We start from the raw sequence: 18,018 nt of genomic DNA on the forward strand, positions 1-18,018 counted from the left end.
TTGATGCTCCCCCCCACCAAGTCGCTGACGATTCCAGCTGTTACTTTGATTTGAATTACATTGTTAACTCCTTGAAGGGAAATTATTCTTTGCATTTTTTTTTGTTCAGTTGAAAATAATGGGCTTGGCTGACTGTGATGTTTTCCTGCATAAAACCTTGCATATACTGTACCAAAGTGTACTTATTTTTGTGCTTAATGCTGTAAACATACCTCCTGTGTTTATGTATTGCATTCAAATACAGACTGGGAAAAAAACAGTACAAGTCTCACAGTGACTGAACTTTTACCCAGTACAGCATTCTTTTAAAATCTGTCCAAAAATATGAAAAAGCAATTTCTCAGTCTTTGGGAAATGTTGTGCTCGCGCACTACATTTGCTCACATCCTGTGATCACCTCGGGGCTAAGCCCCCCCGTCCATAAAACCTCGGGATGCGCCTCTAAAAAAATGTATTCAACAAAGAATACAAATGACTGTTAAAAGACATGAGGTATAGGCTTTTTATTTCTTGAACTTAACATTGACATGTTTCACACAGGAAAGAAAAATGTTATAACAGTGGCCTTCCATTTGGAGATGTGCGACCCTCAAACCTAACCCAAAACTAGAATCATAACACACAGCATTGTATCAAAAAGAACAAAATGTATGCATGTTGCTCTAAATTGTCTCTTTGCGCCGAGTCCTGCTTGAGTCGCTGATCCACTTCAGGATTTCCCTCCCGCCGAAGCCTCCACGCAAGTGCGGAAGTGGATGAACCACATGAACGGAAACTGATCTGATTGTGTCCCAAAACATGGATTAGAAGTCTTGTTTTTGTTGGAAAGTGTCGGGACCATGTCCAACGCGGCGAGGAGCGGAGACCTGATCCACTTGAACGTGGGCGGGAAAAGGTGAGGAGGAAATGTTGGATTTTCTTTTTTTGTCGACTGTCGGCTAACCACGGCTAGCATTTAGCATCAACAGGCGTCCGTCGTCGCTCGGACGCGTCAACGTCCCAGCAGTGTCCCATCACTTAATTAACATATTTGACCTCCAGCTAGGGACTTTTAAACGCGTAGTTTGATTTTTAGGTCAATAAAAGCAGAATAAAAACGACTCAAGACAAACACTGGCGTAAGTTCTGAAGACTCAAGAATGAACGTCAGGTGGCGGTTGGAGTCGTGCGGAACGCTAACTGCACTCGCTCAGTTAACTCGAACGAGCAATTCTCTATTCTACCACACGTTTGATAGTATGTTTACTGTGTTTCCTTTGAGCCATACTAACCGTTTGTGCTACTGGATGAGACTACGTTCGCTTAATAGTTGATTTATGTTATATTTGTTTCGTTAATACAAGCAGTTTGAGTAGATTGACGACGCACTTCCATCCTGGCGCTCACAAGTGGGTCGTGAAATATACACAATGCACGTGAACGCAACTTTCGTCTCAAGAGTGTGTTTGTTTTCTAGATTCAGCACCTCCCGACAGACGCTCACGTGGGTTCCTGACTCCTTTTTCTCCAGGTGGGAGAACAAAACACACTTGTTAAACTGTTATTGACCAGTTAATTTACAAACTGTTACGTTATCTGCAAAACCGTTTATTTTACCAATATTGTATGCTGTTATTTATAATCACTTAATTCAACAATTATTTCATGAGATAAATTCATGCAGTGTCCATGTACTATTAACCGCTTTGAGTGAGGAAAAAACAGCTGAATGCAGAATGATGAATGCGTCAAATATGGTCTCTAGGTCAATGTTAATGCTTGGTGGGTCGGGATGAACAACTGTTATTCACTATTAAAACTGCTTGTGTGTTTGTTTTCAGTCTTTTGAGTGGGCGGATCTCCACTTTGAAGGATGAAACTGGAGCTGTAAGTGAAGGTTCAGTTAGCTTTTCAGTAGCGTTCCGTTAGCGGTCGTGCCACGTAGTAACGCCTCCTCGTTGGCCGTAGATCTTCATCGACAGAGATCCTTCTCTGTTTGCTCCAATCCTCAACTTCCTGCGGACCAAAGAGCTGCACCCGCGCTCCATCAGCGTGCACATGCTCATGCACGAGGCCGAGTTCTACGGGATCACGCCTCTCGGTGAGCTCCTTGTTGCTGCGTGACCCATCTACATTCGGTCTCTCGTTTCAGGAACACTCGAAAGCACTTCACTTCAAGAACATTTCATTTGAGATCAAATTCCAATCGGGTACGACTGCATGGCGCAGTGTGTGGCTGCCTTTTAGATGTTGTTTTATACCATCAGCAAAACTAAATATGTGGCACACAAATATTCAATACATTCGCCTGACGATGGGAAATCAGTGCTTAAACCAAGTGTCTGAAAATGTAATATTGGAGATGTGAAGAGAAACCAACAAGCCTCTTCTGTTGTAATACAGTAATTTTACCAATAGATGGCACATTTTCTCTGTGCTCGGTCTTTTTTTAGTGAGGAATTGCGCAATCTGAGGTGAGGCTGGACGCTTGCGACCGCACTTCTGCGTCTCGCCCATGTATTTGCACAGGAAATATGTAAATTCAGCAAATGTTTATGACTGTTTATGTTTATGAATGTTTAGGACTCAAAATTGGATTCAAAAAGAAGACTAATAAAAGCACAGACCAGAGAAGGCAAATGGAAAATAGTTTTATGTAATCAGTACTCTTGCCTGCCCTGACCGCACGTCCCTGCTGCACACTGTAAAAATCCTATAAAATATGAACGTTCACAATATTGCGGGGGCGCGAACGATGAACCGCGATCTCGCCGGTAGCACTACAGTTTATTGGACTGGGATTTGTATCTAGGAAAAGTACAATAGCAATATAATTTACTAGTACTACTTTCTGTTTTTTTGCAAATGTTCATTTACGTGTGTGTTTACTCGGGCAAGTCGCTTCCCTGTTCTCATGACATCATCACTGTTGTGTGTTCAGTACGTAAGCTGCAGCTGTGTGACGAGCTGGACCGCTCCTCCTGCGGGAACGTCCTGTTTAACGGCTACCTGCCGCCGCCGGGTAATCTGCTCTGCACACGCTCGTCCCGCCAATGTTGCCAACTCATTTTCTGGGGATGTCGCTTAAAGCGGCTCAAGTTGTTGCTAAATGATGTGGCTGTCGCGTGACGATGTCGTTGCGTAATTAGTGGAACCTTGCGTAGATTACTTACATCGTGGCCTTACTCCAATTGATCGGCCATCCCAGCAACAAAACGATTTCAAGTTTGTTCATCACATTTTTGTAATTTGTTTTTGAAATTAATTTCAGTCATGTCAAAATCCACATGAAGAAAACATTAATATAAACCCACACCCACATATCTCTCATTTAAATATATCCGTATATGCGTATATACAGTGGACCCCACATATTCACGGTTCGGCACCCGCGCATTCACCTGTCCGCAAATTGTTTTCCAACTTTTTTTCTTAACTTATTCTTATTTGGGGTTGCGGTTTACCGGTGTTTCTGCAAACATTTTTTCAGTTAAATTGAATTTTTCTTTTTTTTTTTTTTTTTTTTTTTTTTTACAAAAATGCACTTAGAAACGGCGTCAATTATCCACAGATTTCGCTATTCGCAGTCCGGCCATCTCCCGCCATCAGGAGGGTTCCACTGTACACGTGCATAGAAACATGTTCACATACACACATACACACACACACACAGACGTGTGTAAGCATATATGTACAACCCATTTTAAGTGATTTTTTTTTTTCCCTTTTTGTGAAGTCGTTTACAAAAATAGTTTTCCAATGTTTAGAAGAAGAAGAATCATCTTTTATTGTCATGAACACGCATGCATGCACATAAAATTTGTTCTCTGCATTGAACCCATCACAGCGAACACATACACACGTTAGTGCAACGCACTGGAGCAGGGGGCGGCCGAAGCGCCCGGCGAGCATTTCGGGGTATCGGCGTCTCGCTCAACGACACCGCAGCCGTGAGTCCGGGGGATGTCGGCGGATGGTCCGGTCGGGTCTTGAACCTAAGTCCCCCCACGGTGGCAGGCGATGATCTTATGTCCAAATATAATCAGTCATTATTATTTAAAAAAAAATATATATATATATATATATATAAATACTAAAAAATATATATATAATAATATATATAATATAAATACTACAAAATTTTAAAAAATTAAAATTAAATTTTCTGACGTGTGGTAAAACTTCCCTCACTCTGCGGGAGCCGAACGGCATCATGTCGCCTCAAGATTGAAAGTCTGGAAGTTGTTTAGACAATAACAAGTGAAAATAGTTCGGTTAGATACATTTGTGTAAGCCTATTATGATACAACCGGATCGATGCCATGCTTCAGTGCGGAAGGAACTGGTCAGCCATGACGAGAAGTGTGTGCAGATTGAAATTTTGTACGTTTTATCGCAACAAAAGTGCCAAGTTGGCATCAACGCGCCTGAGGGCTGTCATCTGGCTGCATTGCCGGCTTCCTGTTTGTGTCGCAGTGCACCCCGCCAAGCGCCGCAACCGTCACAGCGTGGCCGGGTCGCATTTCATGGCGGGTCGAGCGGCGATCGGCGAGAGAGCGCCGGTCCGACGCAGCAACACCATGCCGCCTAACCTGGGGAACTCGGGGATGATGCCCAAGGCGGAGGAGAGGGTGTCTGGAGGTCGGGAAGCGCGCGCACACACACACACACACACACACACACACCAAATAGATACCACCTTGCACTTTGCGTGTGTAGGACCTTCATCGGATCCCGGCTTGGTTCGAATCGTCTGTGGGCATCACAACTGGATCGCGGTGGCGTACTCTCAGTTTGTGGCGTGTTACAGGTACACAAAACTCATTCCACTGAAATGAACTCAACGGTTCCCTGGTGTCTTCGTGACACATCTGTGACAGGCTTCACCTTTAGGCAGTGGGGTGTACAAGTGGTTAGCAAATCTGCCCCACATTTCTAAAGTTTGCGGTTCAAATCCGGACTACGACCGACACTCGGAGACGCAACTAATTTGAATTGATTTATCGGTTAAAAAGACGGCGCTCATTCAGGGAAGATGTATTTTTTCAAGTTTTGGAGATAGTTTGGCCAATCCGCTATATGCAGAGCGTCACGTGACCAACACGGAATAGCTGACTTCCTGTGTACGCGTTGCTAAACGAGCATAACTTGGATTGATGACGTGGTTGTTTGAAGCCGAACTTGCTTAGGAAAAATCTTTGATGTTTAAAGTTGTGACGGGTGATTTGAAAGGGTCCCCTTCCCCGTTCACTCGAGCGAGGAGGTTTGCCAAATGCGGAAGTAGGTTGTACATTTACTGAATTGAAGCTACACCGGTCCGGATGTGGCAATTCCGACGAATGGCCGCTGCATGGAATAAGGACGCTTGGTGTTTAGACAGTGGCGGAGGACCTCGTGCTCGAAAGTATACGCCGTCGTCACGGGGCGAGTTTTTAGCCCCGCCCAAAAAGTCCGGCCAACTGAGATGATGAAAAAGAATTTTAAGCTGTTTCTCAACAATTCAGTTCTACAACCCCAATTCCAATGAAGTTGGGACATTGTGTTTAACATAACTAAAAACAGAATACAATGATTTGCAAATCATGTTCAACTTGTATTTGATTGAATACACTACAAAGAGAATATATTTCAAACTGATTAATTGTATTGGTTTTAGCAAATAATCATGAACTTAGTATTGTATGTAACATTGTCCTTAAAGGGTTCGACTATTTTCCCACGCACTTGTTGACAAAGAGGTGAACCTCGCCCCATCTTTGCTTGTGAACGACTGAGCAATTCAGGGAAGCAATCATGGCACCCGCCTGTTCCCAATTGGCCTGTTCACCTGCGGGATGTTCCAAACAGGTGTTTGATGAGCATTGCTCAACTTTCTCACTCCTTTTTGCCACCTCTCTCAACGTGTCGCAGCCATCAAATTCCAAGTTCATGATTATTTGCTCAAAACAATCCAGTTGATCAGTTTGAACATGAAATATAGGTGGAACATGATTTGCAAATCATTCTATTCTGTTTGTATTTATGTTTAACAAAACGTCCCTACTTCATTGGAATTGGGGTTGTAAATGTTCTCAGTCTTTACACATTTTCAGCACTTCAAACATATTTCATGTACAGGTATGTAGAACCAAAACATGAAAATTGAGTTCAACTTTAAGTTGTGGACGGAACCAGTCCGTGACCACACGCTCGCCCTCAAAGCGGGGCGTCGCGTTGCACATGCGCACAAACACGAGGCGCCGTGTTCTCCGATGCGAATATGGCCCCGCCCTTGCGTAGGTCTCGTCACGACAATGACGACAATTTTGAGGATTTTGTGCAACCGTGGCCAATATTTTCATCCATTTATCAGTTGTACGTGGATGAAGAGGTGGGGCCTCGCGACAGTGGAACACGTCGTCGCCGGTTGCCTCGAGCATTAGCCAGCAAACGGCGATGTAGCTCTTAGCAGCCTGGACGATGAAACTCTGGACTGGCTTGCTACAACTGAGCTAATTGTCGAAAATAGACAAAATGCAGGAAGAAGTTTGAAAGCATCTTCTTTCCACATCTGACTGTTTTCTGCTCCTACGTCCGCTGTGGCGTGTCTGTTTTGTCGAACAATTGTGACGTTTGTCGCCTTTTAAGGACGTCGAGGTGAGGTGAGCATGACGTGCACGTCCAGACTGCACTTGCCTGGGACACACAGGCAATTTATATTCACATACGAAAGATGCCTGGGTTGGATATGAAAAGAATCCGAATTCTACTGTTCACGTTGACATGAAAACATCGGATCTGACCGACAGTGTGAGCGTAGCCTTATTTTGGTGAAACTAAAATAATTAGTCTGCTTACATGGAGGAAATGGGAGAATATTTATTGTCGAGAGGCTAAGATCAGAGGATTTGGACAAATAATCGATTATCAAAATAGTTTTCGATTATTTGATCATCTTGATTTAATCGATTAATTGACTGTCGCACCGCTGATTTTATTCTTGTTTAAAAAGAAACAGGATTTGAATAGGTGCCATGTTTAATACATTTTTAAAATATATTACATTATTAGTAGTTGGGCATGTCTGCTTGGCCTTGTTGTTTTCATTGTGAAGACTACTGGGAATTTCCCTTTTGGATGAATAAAGTACAGTATCTTATCTGTCATCTATGTAATTGATCGATTTGCTTCCCTGGCTTGTGTGCGTCAGGGTGAAGGAGTCCACCGGGTGGCAGCAGGTCTTCACCTCTCCTCGCCTGGACTGGCTCATCGACCGGGTAGCGCTCAACGCCAAGGTGATGGGGGACAACGACAAGATGGTGGCCGTGGCCTCGGGAACGGAGATCATCCTTTGGTCCGTCTGCCCCGACGGCAACGGGAACGAGATCGGTGCGGACGACCTGTCCCTTCCCCGCGATCGATTCGCCGGTGAAACTGGCCGTGACGTCGGGCTGGTGTGTTTTCAGGCGTTTTCAGCCTCAATGTGCCGGTGGAGGCTCTCTTCTTTGTTGGTAGCCAGCTGATCGCCACCAGTCACGCCGGGAAGGTCGGCGTGTGGAATGCCGTCACCAAACACTGGCAGGTGGGCAGACGCACAACATTAAGAACTGCCCTTAACTCATTCACTGCCAGCCGTTTTAAAGCTTTTCGACTGATCCCTCACAATATTGCGTTCTGTGACAATATGAGCGCCAAAAGAAAGAGTAGACTCACCTCTTTCACCAGGGAAATACTATTTGTTTCGATCTTTTCTATCCATTCTTTAGTAATCAGCAGTAGAACATGGCTTGATTTCAACAAAAACACCAGTTTCTGTCCAAAAAGCAGAGAAAACATGTCAAGCGCAACAGTGACTTTGACGCAAATTTTTGAGTTTGTGGCACCTTGAACAATGAAACAACAAAAATTCTCTCCATCAAAATGGATGTGAGATTCTGCACACAATCTTTATCTTCTACGAAAAGATAGTAGCGCTGATCTCAAATGCAAAGCGATGCAACGGCGCCGTCTACAGGGATATGTCGGTCATTACAGTAAACCTGAATTTCACACACAAGCTGGGTGAGACCCTCTTCCACACCTGTCCATTTAAAAATGCACTTGACAAATATAAACGTCGGCGACAGTAACCCTTTGGATTCCAGTTGACTAATTGGAAACGTCCACAGCAGTGAATGACTTCAACATGAATGCGTGAAATAATTGTATGTTTTGTTGTCACCTTTGCAGAACCAAGATGTTGTTCCCATCAGCAGCTACGAAACGGCCGGCTCTTTCCTCATCCTCGGATGCAACAACGGATCCATCTCCTACATTGGTATCTAACTCACACTTCATACTTACAGTGCCATGAAAACGTTTTTGCCCCCTTGTTGAATCATGACTTAACTGTGCCTAATCACCTTTTTTGGAAAGCGTTCCAAAAAGAGCTTGCTTCACAGGCGGGGCCGGGATTTGAACCGCGGTCCTCAGAACTGTGAGGCAGATGTGCTAACCAGTCGACGACGATTATTTTTGCCCAACGTGATGTGTATCTGATTTTTTTTATTTAAAAAAATACAAATAATTTCATGTCAATATGAACAGTACAATTCCAATTTTTTCAAATCTGACCCATGTGGTTATTCGTGCTAAAAACAAATCAGCGGGGATTTGGATTGATTTGCGAATTCCAATGAAAAAAATGAATCCAGACTCTGTATTTTTGCATTTGTGTCAAAATGAGACAAAGAATAAAATACCAATAAATAAATAATAATAAATAAATAATAAAGTTGATCCAACTAGGGAAGGTAGGTAGCTAGCCAGCGGGCTAAGTAGCAGCAGGCTAGCTGGAATCGGGGGCAGCTCAGTCCGGTCCACCAGGATTTATGGCCCCGACGATGAGGGCAAAACCGCCCCGGCTGGGAATGACCTGTGGCCAAGGTACCGCAAGAGATCCTGGTTCAAGTAAGACCTTCTAAAGTCAAAAGACACGGCAGCTAAAACGCCACAGTCCTAACGTGCCAGTGCACTCGCTTACCGCTTCGATAGATAGTTTTCAAATAATCAAATTGGATATTTCATTTGTTGGACTGTTATTTTGGAAAAGCACAAGGAGTAACAATTTGAAAGAAGAAAAAAAAAAAACATCTGAATGATTGCCAAGACTTTTGAGACAATATTCTACGGACTGACGAGACGAAAGTGGAACTTTTTGAAAGGTGTGTGTGTGTCTCGTTACATCTGGCGTAAATGTAACACAGGATTTCAGAAAAAGAACCTCCTACCAACAGTCAAACATGGTGGTGTTAGTGTGATGGTCTGGGGCCGCTTTCCTCCTTCAGGACCTGGACCACTTTCTGTAATTGATCGAACCGTGAATTCTGCTCTTTACCAGAAAATCCTGAAGGAGAATGTTTGGTCATCAGTTGGTGACCTCAAGCTGAAGCGTACTTGAAATGGGGGAACAAAAATGAATGTTTTGGAGTGGCTTGGTCAAATTCCGGACTTGAATCCAATTGAAATGCTGTGGGATGACCTTAAAAAGGCTATTCATGCACCGAAATACTCTCTTTTTGCTTAATTAAACCAATTCTGCATGGAAAAGTGGGCTAAAATATCTCCACCGTGATGTGAAAGACTCATTGCCAGTTCTGCAAAACGCTTGATTTCACTTGTAGCTGAGGTTGGCCCAACCAGTTATTAGGTTTAGGGGGCCATTACACTTTCACACAGGGCCAGGTAACTTTCAATAGTTTTCCCCATTTACAAATGGCATTTTAAGTTCACTTTGGTTATATTACTCTATTTACATTTTTTTGATGATCTTAAGCATTAAAGTGGGGAAACACTGCATAACATAAGAATTGTAGAAGGGGGTAAATACTTTTTCACAGCACTGTACACACATCATACATACATAGACCAATGATCAGATCATACATAGATCTGCAGACCAAGGCTTTTGCTCTAAAATGTGACTAAAAAGTTTCAGAAAAAGCCTACTAGAATAGCTGAACTTGATTCGGGGGTTATCAGAGGCAGAGAGAGTGTACATGTGATTTGTTATTTCAGACGTTCAGAAGTTTCCTCTGAGGATGAAGGACAACGATCTGCTGGTGACAGAACTTTATCGAGATCCTACTGAGGACGCCATCACCGCACTCAGCGTTTACCTCACACCCAAAACCAGTATGGACCCTTGGAACAGCTGTGTATGGAAGCCCTTTGAGCATTTTTCCCCCCAATATTCTCCGTATGCAGCTTAAGGCACGCGCGTATATTAGTATGCTCTTTGTCCTCACTAATAAGACGGTTACCAATAGAACGACTTAGTTGTAATGTTTTTTTCCCACTACTAGTGCCACTTTGGGCCTACTGTCCATCTATCCATCCATCCATCCATCAATTTTCTTCCGCTTATCCCGGGTCGGGTCGCGGGGTCAGCAGCTTAAGCAGGGAAGCCTAGAGTTCCCTCTCCGGCTTTTCCAGGGGAATCCCGAGGCGTTCCCAGGCCCGTTGAGAGACGGGCGTCTCTCCAGCGTGTGGTGTTGTCTGTAAACTTCAGGGGTTTGACAGCCGGGTGCGTTGAGGTGCAGTAATTCGTGTATAGAGAGAAGCGCGGCGGAGAGAGGATATATCCTTGGAGCGCCCCGGTGCAGATGTCATAGAGTAGTTGAAGGCAGTTGTGGGGGGGGGGGAGGGAATGTTAATAGTAAGTTCTACAAGTGTGCCCTCGTTCTACTGTTGTCCTGAGCTAGCTTTTTAGTGAGGACAAAGATCCTACTACAAGTACATGGACCTTAAGCTGGATACCTATGATCTGGAACAAATGCTCAAATGGCTTCTCCTGGACCTTAACATCATCTCACATGTGCGTATGTTCTGGTCATCAGGCGACAGCGGCAACTGGATCGAGATTGCGTACGGAACCAGTTCGGGAGCTGTGCGCGTGATCGTGCAGCACCCGGAGACGGTGGGCTCGGGCCCGCAACTCTTCCAGACCTTCTCGGTGCACCGCAGCCCCGTCACCAAGATCATGCTTTCCGAGAAGCACCTCATCTCAGGTAATGTCCGCTCGCTGCCGGAAGCCCCCGTTGTCATTCCCCCGACCAGTTCCTCGCTAACGCCGTTGTCCCGCCCGCCAGTGTGCGCCGACAACAACCACGTCCGCACGTGGACCGTGACCCGCTTCCGGGGGATGATCTCCACTCAGCCGGGATCCACGCCGCTCACCTCCTTCAAGATCCTCAGCCTGGATGAAGTGGACGGGCAGGGAGGCTGCAGCGCCGGCACAGAGATAGGTTAGCATAGCTGCACCGCCGCTACAGTACGCTAAACCCTCGTTTATCGCAGGGGTTACGTTCCAGAAAAACCCTGTACTAAATGAAATCCACACTATAGCGACTAATTCATTTATGTTACTATATATACACGTTTCATATATGCATTCCCATGCCAAACTGTGAAACTGCACTTTTGAGAGAGGTGCAGGTATTTTATTTGTCCACATGAGGTCACCATCCACGCACCTATTGGGCACGCCCTGCTTGAGCGGTGTGAAAAGCACACGCGGCATTGTGTGAGCGGGTGATTTTCTGGTTTAACCATTTGCACCGTTCCTCACATTCACGTGCTTGAATTCATTGCGGTGATGTTTCTAACTACAGTACTGTACTGTAAATCAAGCTAAAACTCTTTTGTAATGAGCATGAATTGAACTCGCAGTTCAATTCAAGGCACCGCTGTATTGACACAACCTCAACTCGGCGCACCTTCCAACAGCACCGCACTACGCGGCGCACATTGAGAAGTTCCAGTGCTGAGCGCGCTCGCTCACCTGTCGTGTCGTGTCGTGTCGTGTCGTGTTGTCAGGGCCGTATGGAGAGAGAGACGACCAGCAGGTGTTCATCCAGAGAGTGGTCCCGGATACCGACAAACTCTATGTCAGGCTGTCGTCCAACGGGAAGAGGTGTGTGTGTATGTCTCTGTGTTTGTTAGTGCATGTGTGTGTGTAATGTGGAGATGGTATGCATGTTTGTGCGTGTACAAGTCGGTGGACATTCTGTGTAGTGTGTGTGTGTGTGTGTGTGTGTGTATGTGTATGCATGTCCATTTGTGCAAAAGTCTGTTTGTGGAAGTGTGTCTGTTGTGTGTTTCTGTCGGTCTGTGTGTGTACAGTATGTCTGTGTGTGTGTGTGTGTGTGTATATGTTTTGGTGTGTTTGTCTGTCTTTGTGTTAGGGCTGGGTGATTATGTGAAGAAAAATAATCACGATTATTTTTGATTGATATTGAAATCACAATTCATAAACATTCATTGATTTCAAAACCTAGTATTTATTCAACTACCAACACTCTACTTATATATAAATATAACTTCAAAGAACAACCAGAAGATCCATTAGTAACAAAATAATAATGTAATAAAGTAATACCAATACCAAAAAACAATAAATAAAAATAAAGAAGAACAAACACCGACTGCAACGGAGAGTTAGGACCGCCAACAAAATGATCGGTACACCTCTGCCCGCTCTTGAGGACTTGCGCGCTGCCAGAACTAAGACGAGCAGTGCAAAATCCTCTCGGAGCCTCCGCATCCCGGTCACCGGCTCTTCCGTCTCCTTCGCTCAGGTGGGCGATGTCGATCGATGCAAACTAAACCCAGCAGACATTCCAACAGCTTCTTCCCTCTTGCCATTCACTTCTCAAACAGTTGACTTACAATTCCATTGTGACATGTTGCGAATTTTGCACATTTCTGTTGGGACATGATTACATTATTTGTGCACTTTCTATTGTAGCTTTGGCACTATTTGCGAGTCTGCGTTGAGTACTGCTGGCCACTTTTGTGCTTGAGAACACTGCATCATTTGCACAAGTGTCACTGTCCCAGATTATCACACGATTAGTCACTTTAAATTGCTTGAGGACTCATACCTGATGTTCCTGCTGTGCAGGCCTTGACCTCATAGGGGCAGTGTGGTGCATGCATGGGGGTGTACACTTAAGATAAAATGAGTAGAAGAAGAAAGTCGCAGTTGAACTTTATCAATATAACCTGTTTTTCACAGATTTTAGCAAGCTCAGACTGTCACCCAATTTGGACCCGGCAGACAAACGTTCGTTGTCGCTGCCGATCGTTTGAAACCTTTACGACCACGACACAAAACGTCTGGCGTGTCTGAATTGTTGTTGTGTGACAAGTTTGACGTGGTCCTTTAATTGTTCCTAGACGTTGACCAACAGTGCGACGGAGCGCCCGAACGCCCGCGACTCCGTGCTGCGAGCGCGTGCCGTGCGCCCGTTGTTCCTGCGGAGTCTCGCTCCGGTTAACCCCACGGTCCCGCATGCCCACTGTTTTCCCCGCTGCCTGGACTCTTTCTTCTTGTCCCGCCTCCCCGCAGACCCGTCCTGTTGGACCGTTCTCTTAGCGACCGCATGCGATAATCGGGCCCGGCCCGGTCTGGTCGGACCGGAGAAAAATCACCAACCTAAGCCTAACCACCATAAAATGGTTTCTGCGAGGGAGTTAAAAGTTGGATCACGTCACCGCCTACATGCAGCACATCGATTGGTGATACGACTTTCGTCGTTCAGCGCAAACCGAGGTGATCTCGTACAGAACGCTCCCATTTGGCCCGCAAATAGACGGGCCGGAAGTGGGTGCGGTGGATTTGTCCTTTGAAGCGCAAATCTTGGGCATGAAGCCCATAAACCGCTTCAAGCACCTCAGGGAGGGCAGAAGAACAAAGGTCACGTGCTGCCTTCAGGGTGCTTTCATGATGCAGGAACTTGGAGACAGCGCACCTGTTGGATTTATCTCACCAAACATTATAATGAATAAACACAAAAGGAATGAAGACGTTGCTCATTTTACTCATGAGGAGGGCGCATGGGAGATTGTTCAGATTACAGCCTCTCAACACGCTCTAAACAATCTCTCCCGTCGCTCCTGCATTTATTTGAAAATAGGGAGGTTTCTAAGTTTACAAGACATAACGTACTAAGCTACAAGACACAACACACTAAGGGTAGGGTTTCAAGGTGAAAACATGGCACCTGCCACGTCCCGGCCACGTCCTTCTCTCAGATGATTCCTGCTGAGTCATCTTCTTGAAGGCGAGACATCTTTCTTTCGAAACATTGTCCATAATACTAATGCAAGCTAAGCAAATAAATGATAACTTCTACAATATATCTAACAGCACCATTCGGCACTTTTTCTTTGACTATAATGTTTTCATGATCGGGAGAAGCTGTAATCGAAACCGCGATTACATTTCCTTCCATCATTCATCGCCCGGCCCTATTCTGCGTGTTGTTTGTGTGTGTTAGCTAATGCACCGCTAGCGTTGCTGTTTTGTGTGAAGTGCGGAGGTGTGAGTCCCGCCTTCTACGGTGACCCTAACAGTGTGTGCGTGCGCGCGTGTCAGGGTGTGCGAGGTTCGCTCGGTGGACGGCACGCCCATCACGGCGTTCGTGGTGCACGAGTGCGAGGGTTCGAGTCGGATCGGCTCGCGTCCACGGCGCTACCTGTTCAGCGGCCACGCCAACGGAAGCATCCAGATGTGGGACCTCACCACCGCCATGGAGATCGCGGGAAAGGTGGACATCCGAGGTGAGACGCGCGGCCGGCCGCCACCGCCTGGCGGACTGAGCTCTGATTGGATGTCTTGCAGCACTGGGCGGGCCAACGGAGGAGGAGCTGCTGGAGCTTTTGGACCAATGTGACCTCGCTCTCACCAGAACTCCTGACAGCACGCCCAGGACCTCCACATGCAGGTACACACACACACACACACACAGTCTGAGTTTCATACACACACTGATGATGAGGATGTCGTTCATGTGGTGTCTTTCTGTGCGTGTGCGTGTAGTCTTTCTTCAAGTTTGTGTGAAGGCCTCCGAGCAGATCGTATTTGCTCTTCTGGAAGAGGAGGAGGAGGAGGAGGAGGAAGAGTAGAAGCAGGGGGTGGGTCCTCTTCTCTCTGCGGCGGGCTTCCTCGCCAGGCGCCGCCCTCCGCCCCCATCGCCAAGTCCGTCCCATCCTCGGGACCGCCGCCCTCCTTCGCCTTCGCCGCCTACGGACCTCAGCGCCTGTCGGGTTCAAGCCCGCGCCTCCGTCGGCAGGCGGAGTGCGGGTGGGCCCGCGGGGGAGGTTTAGGTGAGCGCGAATGCGGGTGGGCGCGCAGGGGGAGTTTCGTGGAGCGTTGCCAGGAGCTGGCCAAGGGGTCCGAGACGGGGGTGGGTGGTGCCGAGAGCGGGAGGCGCAGTCTGGCCGTGTGCAGTGAGCTAGAGGCGCGCTTCGGCCTGAGGACGCCCGCCCCCCGGCGCCCCCACTCCGGGGCGCCTTCGTCCCTGACGCCGTCGCCGCAAGGCGGGACCCCCGCCGCGCCGACTTCCCCCGCCGGCGCGGCCTCGGGGTCTACCGGCCCGACGCGCTCGCAGACGGCCGCCTCGGGTCGCCGCAACGCCGCCCCCGTGTCCCCCGTCGCTTCTCCGTCGTCGGACGCCGCCCCGTCGCCCGAAAGCCCGCCCGGTGCGGACAGCGCCTCCGCCGCGGCCCCGACGACTGGCCCCAAAGCGCACATGAACGAAACCAGCTTCTGACGGGCGAAGTGACGGGCAGGAACCTCCACCTGCAGGTACACGCGCAATCGCACTAAACACACGCACACAAATTTCCACATGCACACGCCAAACCTTCAGACGCATACCCGACACGAGCGTCTCGCCAGCTGCTGAAGGCCCATGTGACAGGAAGTGCCGCTGGGTTGCCGCTTCTTGTCCTGGATTGCCATGGTTACCACGTCAACAAGCCAGCAAAAAAAAAAAACTTGTCGCCAAAGCTGCCTGTCAATCAAATATCCTATTCCTCGAATGGCCCCTCCCCCTTGTGACGGCTAACTGGAAGCAATGAGCTTCTATCTGTGTGACAGGGGGCGCTAGGGAGCATCGAGCTTTTGAACGTCGCAATGTTTTGTTCAGCTCACCAAAACAACACCAGTCTGTTTTCTCTCATTCCTACACGTGTTTATCATTTGGACATCATTTTGTAAATAATAGACTTTCTCTTTATTGTCATTGTAAGAACAATAAATAAAATAAGGATTCCTGAGACTAAGTGAGAGCTTTTTTTTTTTTTTTTTTGCGCAAAAAAGTCATTGAAGAACAGATTATTCATCATAATGTCCATTTCACGGTCACTGATGGTGTAGCGGTCCACTCGCCTGACTTTGGTGCGGGCAGCGTGGTTTCAGTTCCCACTCAGTGACGGTGTGAATGTGAGTGCGAACGGTTGTCCGCGTCTCTATGTGCCCTGCGACTGACTGGCGACCAGTTCAGGGCGTAGTCCGCCTTTTGCCCGAAGTCAGCTGGGATAGGCTCCGGCGTCCTGCGACCCTAACCTGGATAAGCGGTGTTGAAAATGGATGGATGGATGTTCATTTCATTTAAAAGTACCTGTCAATCCAAATCCAAATTTTTGCCATTGTTTAATGTTGGGCTGAATGATTTGGGAAAAATCTAATTTGGGAAAATAACAAATTTTGACCAATATTGTGATTGCAATTTTTGGCGGTATTTTGTTATCTTCTGTATTATTCACTAAACACAAGAACTACATCATTCAATAGTACGACTAACACAACATTCTAATAATAACATGCACAACTCTTTCCTTTAAGTCAGACCTAAATGTAACAATCAATTGATATGAATAACAGTATCTTTTTATTTTGCTCGTGTATTGTAAAAAGAAAAACCTTCCATCGCAGCAGAATGTTGACTGACTGATGTAACTCAGAGCATTGTAAGCATGTGATGCTCTTGCCAGTCACAGTGGCACTGCTGTCAGCGTCAGCCGAGAAGAAGTGGAGAGTGACGCGTTTCGTCACCAAGATGTGACGATTACGTAGTCCAAATGGTAAACCATATTAAATGCGGATTCGTGTTCTTATCAATTACAGTAAAGGTGTTGAGATCATTCCTCTGTTCGACAATAAACCCTCAAGAAGGTTTTGCTCTAGCTCAGGAAAGGGGTTCCGTACATTAACTAGTAATATAAGCTGTCAGACAAATTGGCCTAAATGACATACAGTACGGTACTTGTTAAAATGGAACGAATGGAATAAGAATAAGTTTAATTACAGAGCGTTTTCAGGCAAAGTGCTGCACAGATTGTAAGATAAGCTTGTCGATAAAAACACAGTACCCAAAACATGACACACCATTAAAACAGGGCACCATCATGAAATAAAAAAAATCTCAACTGAGCAACCTTGCCTGACATCGCGAGGAAGCGCGATCCACACAATTGGGGCTCGTCCACCAAACAGCTTCCGAGACGGCCGCTCCCCTCTGAGCGCAGAGACCGTATGGGAACATTTACTACCTTGAAAAGCAACACCTTAAAATTCGCTCTGACGGCGACAGGGAGCTAGTGATAATATAATATTATAGCAAAGGGAGGTGAATACGGGCTAATATGGTCTCAAAGTCCCAGTTGAAACCCGAGCTGCTGCATTTTGGAACATTTGCAGACCTCGGAAGACTTCTTTTTGGGGCAAGTCAGTTGAAAGAGCATTTCAGTCATAAAGCTTGGTTGGCACAAAGTCATGAATTAGGGTCTTTGCATCGTTCACTCAGAGGATTGGTCTGATCTTTGGAATTTTGCACAGATGGAAAAGGGCCACGCATTAACCTTTTTTTATATGCAAATCAAATGAGAGTGATCAAAGAGTACACGGATGTTCTTTTGCCTGTCCTTGCAATCAGTAACACGGTCATCGAGAGATGGTGAAATTGGTCAAATGATGACTGTTTTAACGGTTCGATAGCGATCGTTTTGGTCTTAGCTGGATGTCGAAGTAAAAAGGTAGCTGATAATCGGGACCTCACAGCAGCCAAGAAGCCGACCCGTTCCCCGTAACAGCTGGCATGTATGATCATAAAAAGGAAATGTAACCCAAAAGAGTGCATAATCTCACCTAGTGGTGCCAGGTACAATGAAAAGAGCAGTGGGCCAAGGACAGACCCCTGTGGGACTCCATGCCGAACAGAACATGAGGAAGAA

General features: G+C 46.4%; 1 protein-coding gene across 1 annotated transcript; it reads left to right on the top strand.

The window, feature by feature from the left end:
• Positions 1 to 744: 744 nt before the first annotated feature.
• Positions 745 to 16,068, top strand: shkbp1 (SH3KBP1 binding protein 1). The gene is made up of 17 exons (XM_061682203.1): positions 745 to 895; positions 1,457 to 1,510; positions 1,821 to 1,866; positions 1,948 to 2,080; positions 2,921 to 3,001; positions 4,456 to 4,620; positions 4,699 to 4,789; positions 7,169 to 7,347; positions 7,425 to 7,540; positions 8,188 to 8,275; positions 10,015 to 10,131; positions 10,836 to 11,006; positions 11,088 to 11,243; positions 11,815 to 11,911; positions 14,378 to 14,562; positions 14,624 to 14,726; positions 14,822 to 16,068. The coding sequence occupies exons 1-17, from the start codon at positions 840 to 842 to the stop codon at positions 15,552 to 15,554; spliced, it is 2,571 nt and encodes an 856-aa protein (XP_061538187.1). The 5' UTR covers positions 745 to 839; the 3' UTR covers positions 15,555 to 16,068.
• The last annotated feature ends 1,950 nt before the right edge of the window (positions 16,069 to 18,018 follow it).

The sequence above is a fragment of the Phycodurus eques genome, chromosome 7, assembly GCF_024500275.1.
Source record: "Phycodurus eques isolate BA_2022a chromosome 7, UOR_Pequ_1.1, whole genome shotgun sequence".
NCBI classification, from domain to species: Eukaryota; Metazoa; Chordata; class Actinopteri; order Syngnathiformes; family Syngnathidae; genus Phycodurus; species Phycodurus eques.